This window comes from Aquarana catesbeiana, linkage group LG10 (assembly GCF_042186555.1).
Source record: "Aquarana catesbeiana isolate 2022-GZ linkage group LG10, ASM4218655v1, whole genome shotgun sequence".
Classification (NCBI taxonomy): Eukaryota; Metazoa; Chordata; class Amphibia; order Anura; family Ranidae; genus Aquarana; species Aquarana catesbeiana.
In genome coordinates this window covers 254,506,428-254,514,968 of record NC_133333.1, presented here as the reverse complement: position 1 = coordinate 254,514,968, position 8,541 = coordinate 254,506,428, and the positions used below count along the sequence as shown (strand labels likewise).

General features: G+C 45.7%; 1 protein-coding gene across 1 annotated transcript in view; it reads left to right on the top strand.

Moving 5' to 3' along the window:
* Positions 1-608: 608 nt before the first annotated feature.
* LOC141111396 (uncharacterized) overlaps positions 609-8,541 on the top strand; it is an 82,355-nt gene continuing 74,422 nt past the window's right edge. Inside the window, exons 1-3 of the mRNA XM_073603655.1 lie at positions 609-2,097; positions 4,627-4,677; positions 7,247-7,354. Of these exons, the coding sequence (XP_073459756.1) occupies positions 4,629-4,677; positions 7,247-7,354 (157 nt within the window). The 5' untranslated portion in view covers positions 609-2,097; positions 4,627-4,628. The remainder of the gene's footprint in view (positions 2,098-4,626; positions 4,678-7,246; positions 7,355-8,541) is intronic.

The window sequence follows — 8,541 nt, the reverse complement described above, 5'->3', positions numbered from 1 at the left end:
ACTCCTCCCACAGTTTTTACACTACATAGACAAGTAATATACCGAAACGTGCGCATTGTTCCCGAATGGTGTGCTATTACTTTGTGGAACGTTTCGCCGAATGGTTCACGAAATATCGTCATTTTTGCGGCGAAATTGGTCCCATAGGAATGAATGGGGAAACTAGAGTGGGAGATGACAAAAGCTGGAAAATCAGAACATGATTTCTAAACTGCCGCCACTCCCTCATTTTCAAGCCCACCTACACAAATCTTATATCAAAACGTTCAGCTATCCCTGCTGCCACTAAACATGTCCACGGCTAAGCCATAGTCCTGATAGTTTTCACAATATGATCATTTGTTTGCAACTCACACCGTCCATTGACATTCATTTAAAGTACACTCTAGCCCCCTCCAAATTTGAAGGGCAATTTCTAAACTGCGACCGTGCCTTCATTTTTAATATTTCAGAGACATACTATACATCAAAATCTAGGTCTGGGTCTTGTGATTCTCACAATATAAAGATCTTCGCTGTAGGATGTATAGTTTTTAAAATACGGCCATTTGTTTAGAGGTCATTTCAGGAAATTTTAGCCATTAATCAGAGTGTACTGTTAGTGTTTGTTTTGTTGCCATGGTTACCAAAGCTTCTGTTATACACAGGGGGGGAGGTGGCTGGAGCATCTCAGCTCTGATTACAGAGCCCGGGGGAGGGGACAGACACACCATGTACTGATTTATAATAGAGGAATATGATGGGGCAGTTTTGATGGGGTAATTCTGATGGGGCAGTTTTGATGAAGTAGTATTTGGGAAGCATAAACAGGGCATGAGCGTTGCTAGGAAACAGTGGTTGTAAACACAAGATGCTGAGACACTCCAAATGCATGTGACTTCATCTGCTAGACTTGATAATGCTTGTAGACTCCTCCCATAGTTTTCACACTACAGAGACAAGTAATATACCGAAACGAGCGGATTGTTCCCGATTGGTGTGTTATTACTTTGTGGAATGTTTCGCCGAATGGTTCAGGAAATATCGTAGTTTTTTGTGGCAATATTGGTCCCATAGGAATGAATTGCGAAATGTTCAATGTCATTTAATTGGTGTGATATTACCTTGTGGAACTTTGTGAAAAGCTGAAAAATACCAGTGTGAATCCGGCCTCAATGTCATTTAATTGGTGTGCTATTACTCTGTGGAACGTTTCGCCGAATGGTTCACGAAATATCGTCGTTTTTGCGGTGAAATTGGTCCCATAGGAATGAATGGTGAAATGTTCAAAACTAGAGCGGGAGGTGACAAAAGCTGACAACCCCATGATCAGCTGAAACATTATGACCGCCCCATGAAAAAAAAAAAAATATTTGTGAAAAAAAATATATATATTTTTGAAAAAAAAAAAAATATTTTTGAAAAAAAAAAATTTTTGAAAAAAAAATTACTTAAAAAAAAAAATAATTTCGAAAAAAAAAAATATTTTTGAGAAAAAAAATTACTTTTAAAAAAAAAATCATTTTTGAAGAAAAAAAATCATTTTTGAAAAAAAAAATTCATTTTTGAAAAAAAAAAATTACTTTTGAAAAAAATGTTCAGCTCTTTCAGCTAATGATGGAACTTTTTTACTACTATTTATACTTTTTAAAATATTAAGCTTTTTAACACTTTTCACAGTTACTCAAGCCACTCCACCCCACCCAGTTACTCCGCCCACTCCAGTTGTAGAGGCAAGAACACTTTTCACAATTTCCCCAGAAATTGTAGCTTTTCTAGTTATTATTATTATTACAGACTCTTCTATGACACACAAAAGTATAAATTCTTGTTAACAATTCAGACGACTCTAATGTTGGGAAATGACCGTAATGGGCGGGTCACATATCTTCATCACTGTGACATAACTCCCCCGCCCCGCCCCGCCCTGCCCCGCCCTCTGTACATTCCTCCTCTGCTGACAGCATAGAAGTAGCTGATGTGATTGATGGTCAGACACCGAGCGACCGCCGCCGTATTCACTTCAACAAAACCCGACCGACGACTGACACCGAGCGCGAGCTTCACGTTCTGGAGAGCCGGTCGCAGACAGCGGGAATTCTGCCAACACGGCTGTTGGTTAGTATAAAGCTTGTTTTTTTTTTTTGTTTTTTTTTTTAAGGGCCGCTATTGTGTTTTCAGGACTGCATGGGGTTATACACTATATTGTCAAAAGTATTGGGACGCCTGCCTTTACACGCACATGAACTTTAATGGCATCCCAGTCTAATGCCCCGTACACACGATCGGACATTCCGACAACAAAATCCATGGATTTTTTCCGACGGATGTTGGCTCAAACTTTTCTTGCATACACACGGCCGCACAAAGTTGACGGAAAATCCGATCATTCTGAATGCGGTGACGTAAAACGCGTACGTCGGGACTATAAACGGGGCAGTAGCCAATAGCTTTCATCTCTTAATTTATTCCGAGCATTTGTGGCACTTTGTGCGTCGGATTTGTGTACACACGATCGGAATTTAAACGATCGTTTTTTGTTGTCGGAAGATTTTATATCCTACTCTCAAACTTTGTGTGTCGGAAATTCTGACGGAAAAAGTCCGATGGAGCCCACACATGATCGGAATTTCCGACAACACAATCCGACCGTATGTACAGGGCATTAGTCCGTAGGGTTCAATATTGAGTTGGCTCCGCCCTTTGCAGCTATAACAGCTTCAACTCTTCTGGGAAGGCCGTCCACAAGGTTTAGGAGGGTGTCTATGGGAATGTTTGACCATTCTTCCAGAAGAGCATTTGTTAGGTCAGGCACTTGATGTTGGACGAGAAGGCCTGGCACACAGTCTCCGCTCTAATTCATCCCATCAGGTTGACTTAGAACACCTGATGAATGTTGAATTAGAACTATTGGGTTGAGGTCAGGACTCTGTGCAGGCCAGTCAGGTTCCTTCACCCCCAAATTTGCTCATCCATGTCTTTATGGACCTTGCTATGAGGTGTACCTGCCCCCTGCCCAACCCATCCTGCTGGGAATTGGTCAGGGATCTCATGAATACTCCAAGCGGCTCCTCCTAACCTCCCTCCCGTTCTTCTGGAAGGTTCTCCAAAGTTCCAGATGTAGGGGGGGAGTTATCAGAGATGCTCGCTCATCCATGTCTTTATGGACCTTGCTTTGTGCACTGGTCCAAATCATTTGGTGGAGGGGGGATTATGGTGTGGGGGAGGGGGGATTATGGTTTTGGGGTGGAGGGGGGATTATGGTGTGGGGGTGGAGGGGGGATTATGGTTTTGGGCTGGAGGGTTGATTATGGTGTGGGGGTGGAGGGTTGATTATGGTGTGGGGGTGGAGGGGGGATTATGGTGTGGGGGGAGGGGGGGTTATGGTGTGGGGGGGGAGGGGGGATTATGGTGTGGGGGAGGGGGGATTATGGTTTTGGGGTGGAGGGGGGATTATGGTGTGGGGGGAGGGGGGGTTATGGTGTGGGGGGAGGGGGGATTATGGTTTTGGGGTGGAGGGGGGATTATGGTGTGGGGGGAGGGGGGGTTATGGTGTGGGGGGGAGGGGGGATTATGGTTTTGGGCTGGAGGGGGGATTATGGTGTGGGGGGAGGGGGGGTTATGGTGTGGGGGGGAGGGGGGATTATGGTTTTGGGGTGGAGGGGGGATTATGGTGTGGGGGTGGAGGGGGGATTATGGTTTTGGGCTGGAGGGGGGATTATGGTGTGGGGGTGGAGGGGGGATTATGGTGTGGGGGAGGGGGGATTATGGTGTCGGGTGGAGGGGGGATTATGGTGTGGGGGGAGGGGGGATTATGGTGTGGGGGGGGATTATGGTGTGGGGGAGGGGGGATTATGGTGTCGGGTGGAGGGGGGGTTATGGTGTGGGGGGGGAGGGGGGATTATGGTGTCGGGTGGAGGGGGGGTTATGGTGTGGGGGTGGAGGGGGATTATGGTGTGGGGGGAGGGGGGATTATGGTGTGGGGGTGGAGGGGGGATTATGGTGTGGGGGGAGGGGGGATTATGGTGTGGGGGAGGGGGGATTATGGTGTGGGGGTGGAGGGGGGATTATGGTGTGGGGGGAGGGGGGATTATGGTGTGGGGGGAGGGGGGATTATGGTGTGGGGGAGGGGGGATTATGGTGTGGGGGGGAGGGATCATGGTGGGGGGTTGTTTTTCAGGGGTTGGACTTGGCCCTTTAGTTCCAGTGAAGGGAACTCTTAAGGCGTCAGCATACAAGACATTTTGGACAATTTCATGCTCCCAACTTTGTGGGAACAGTTTGGGGATGGCCCCTTCCTGTTCCAACATGACTGCGCACCAGCGCACAAAGCAAGGTCCATAAAGACATGGAGGAGCAAGTTTGGGGTGGAGACCAATGAAATAATTGAACACTAAACTCTTGATGCACCTCAGTGCTCCTAGACGCGTTTATGCGTGATTACGTGCGTAAAAAACTTTTTTTTTTCTTGCCAAAGCTCTGATGCCAGGAGGAAAGGCGTGTAGGAGAGCGGGGCAAACGCCATGTTTGTATGGGGCCTTTATGTCACTTACATTTGACTACTATTAACCTAAAATCAGATTGAAGATATGGAGACCAGAGCTGTCGGCTTCTCATCCTCTGTATTTCTATCTATTTTCCTCGCAGACATGAAGACCTTCCTTGTGCTGATCATTGCGTTCGGTGCTCTCGTGTCAGGTAGGTGATCTTCTCCCCTCTTTATAAAAACACAACGGACACTCCAGGGATGTCAGGAGGAATGTTCAATAAAGAAGACGTGTGCAATTCATTTCCTTCCCAATTCGTTTTTTTTTTTTTTTTTTACCAAATTTTGACAAGATCGCTGATTTGGAAACATCCGAATTAGCGAAAACCAGTTTAACCACTTTAAGGACCGAGCCTCTTTTTTTAGATTTGTTGTTTACCAGTTAAAAATTTTTTTTTTTTGCTAGAAAATTACTTAGAACCCCCCAAACATTATACATTTTTTTTTCTAACACCCTAGAGAATAAAATGGCGGTCGTTACAATACTTTCTGTCACACACGTATTTTCACAGCGGTCTTACAAGCGCACTTTTTTTTTTTTTAATTAAAAAATAAGACAACAGTAAAGTTAGCCCGATTATTTTTTTATATATTGTGAAAGGTAATGTTACGCTGAGTAAATTGATACCCAACATGTCACGCTTCAAAATTGCGCCCGCTTGTGGAATGGCGACAAACTTTTACCCTTAAAAATCTCCATTGGCGACGTTTATAAAATTCTACAGGTTGCATGTTTTGAGTTACAGAGGAGGTCCAGGGCGAGAATTATTGCTCTCGCTCTAACGATCGCGTTGACACCTCACATGTGTGGTTTAAACACTGTTTTCATATGCGGGCGCTACTCAGGTATGCGTTCGCTTCTGCACGCAAGCTCGGCGGGATGGGATGCGTTTAAAAATTTTATTTTTTTTCTTATTTATTTTACCTTTTATTTTTGATTTTTACACTTTAAAAAAATAAATAAATCATTTTGTCACTTTTATTCCTATTACAAGGAATGTAAACATCCCTTGTAAATAGAAAAAAAGCATGACAGGTCCTCTTAAATATGAGATCTGGGGGTTCAAAAAGACTTCACATCTCATATTTACACTAAAATGCAATAAAAAAAAAAAAAAATTAAAAAAAAATTCATTTTAAAAAAATGATTGAAAAAAAATGGCCGTTTAAGAGCTGTGGACGGAAGTGACGTTTTGACGTCGCTTTTGTCCTGCAATGATATGGAGCCTTGTGGGGGGCCATCTTCCCCTCAGTCGTCTCCATTCCCATCCACAGAGAGGACCGGATCGCCTCTGCCGCTGCCGACGGCTCTGGTAAGCGGCGGAGGGTACCAGAGCGCGGCGGGAGGAAGGGGCCCCTCTCCCGCCACCGATAAAAGTGATCTTGCGGCGAATCCGCCGCAGAGACCACTTTTATCATGTAGCGGACCTAATACGAAGATACCGGGGTTAACAACGATATCCGTCCTCAAAGTATTTTTCTGAATATTCAGAAATTCTGAAATTCGAGAATCCGAAAATTTGAAAATCTGAAATAATAACTATTAAATTATAGGTATTGGAATTTCCTTTCAAATATGGCTGTTAGTGAACGTAACGAATACGAATTTATCCGAAGTTGGGGGTTCTATGTAATTTTCTAGCAAAAAAAAATAATTTTTACATGTAGGAGAGAAATGTCAGAATTGGCCTGGGTGGCAAGGGGTTAACCTCTTCCCGCCGATGCGGCACATATATGCGGCCCTATGCCCTGCGCGCTCCCAACACATTCACTGGCAGAGACCGGAAAACTCACGATGCAAACTTGAAATTGGGAGCTTTCTGATCATGTGACCGCTGTGGCAGCCAACCACGGCGGTCACATGATCCGAATGCACACCTCCCAGCATTTAGAAGCCCGTAAAGCAGGGGGTCTCAAACTGGCGGCCCTCCAGCTGTTGCGGAACTACAAGTCCCATCATGCCTCTGCCTGTGGCAGTCATGCTTGTAACTGTCAGCCTTGCAATGCCTCATGGGAATTGCAGTTCCGCAACAGCTGGAGGGCCGCCAGTTTGAGACCCCGGCGTCAAACCGGCTCCAGGAGGCGCCCAGGACCCATCATAGACCGGCCCAAGCTGACCGGAGTTAGCCAGAGTTAAGCGGGCTCCCAGGACCCTTCACGGAGCGGGCAGGGGTGGCTGGAGTTAACCGGGGTTAACCGGGCTCCAGTCGGCTCCCACGGCCGTTGACATGCTGGCCAGGGGTGGCCGGCATGGGCCAGGAGGGGGCGCCAGGATGGGGGGGTTAAAGCGGTTGTATACCCCAGTAAAAAAAAAAAAAAAACCTGTAAGGCAAAGGCATAATGAGCTAGTATGCAGCGCAAACGAGCTCATTATGAAATACTTACCTTAGAACGAGGCGTCTGTATCTAATCCCCGGACCACGCCAAGGGAGCTGACATTTTGCCCTCGGTGTAGGCTTACCTGTAGGTAAAAAAATAATAATCAGGGTCTACAAACACTTTAAATATAAAATTGAAATGATACGGAAAGCAGCATCTGTGGTGATAAATACGTATCGCATGTAATGAGGGGGCATGTAGCTCATTGATCACTAATACTGAACAATGGTTGTATTGATTCTCTACCGGAAAATATTGGAGAACAAAGATTTCGGTGTACAACCCAGATGGAGACTTTTATACTTTTATACCTTTATACCTTTTTTTTTGTTGTTTTTACAGTGTCTGTGTCCACAAGCTGTGGAATTGATACCTGCGCTGATGATGAGTACTGCAATGGCAACCTTACTGCCTGTCAGTGTAATTCAACTGCCTCCTACAACTACTCAGGTATAGTATAACGATCGTATGGGAGGCGGGGGGGGGGGGGGGGAGAGATGCCTTGCAAAAATGACCTACGATCGCATGGGAGGCAGGGGGGCACTATGCCTTGCAAAAATGACATACTGCATATACCACATTATGGCCATTCTATAGAGCTGAGGAGCACAAGAAATACTCACGTTCTCGTAACAAGAGATACAATGTAACAATTTTAGAGAACACTAGAGGGAATTAACAAATAATTGTAGCCATTGCTTTAGAAAAAAAGTAGGTTGCCAAGCAGGCTACTTTTGTAGGTTCCTTTTAGACACGTGAATGTGTGTGTGTGTGTGGGGGGTTGACAAAAATGCACGGTTGGGCCTTGTTTTTGTGGCCCTCAAATTGCCCTCTTTTAGGCTGCTATAGGCAGCGGACGAGGACGTTTACATGCCATGGTCCCAATGCTTTGCTTCACGCCCCCGGCAAGGTTCACCCAACATCTGGCAATCAGCGGGCAGCAGGCCCACCAAATACTACACATTCAAGTAAATGGGGATGCGCCACACATGCCCCACAATCACGTGCAATGCAGGTGGTTGCGGCCCATTTGTTGGTAAAAATGGGGTTAAAATAAGTGGAGACGAGGCGTCACGTCACTTCCCCACCATCTGTCAGTAGCCTCTGGAGTGGGATCCGAATGCGGATTGGGCTTCAGAGGCAAGGGAGATTTAGATGTCTAAATCACCGTGATTGGCTGTCATATGATCACATGATCCAGAACTATGAGCATCAGTATAGTTCCTGATCAATAAGATCAGTGTCAGTGACATTGTGGTCTTGGGATTAGGACCCGGCATTGTGCTCAGAAATGTTCCTTTACAGATTGCAGATGAGATTCGGTTTAATCTGCAGGCGTACACTATATTGTCAAAAGTATCGGGGTTGAGGTCAGGACTCTGTGCAGGCCAGTCAAGTTCCTCCACCCCAAACTCGCTCATCCATGTCTTTATGGACCTTGTTTTGTGGTCCAAATCATTTGGTGGAGGGGGGATTATGGTGGGGGGTTGTTTTTCAGGGGTTGGGTTTGGCCCCTTAGTTCCAGTGAAGGGAACTCTTAAGGCGTCAGCATACCAAGACATTTTGGACAATTTCATGCTCCCAACTTTGTGGGAACAGTTTGGGGACAGCCCCTTCCTGTTCCAACATGACTGTGC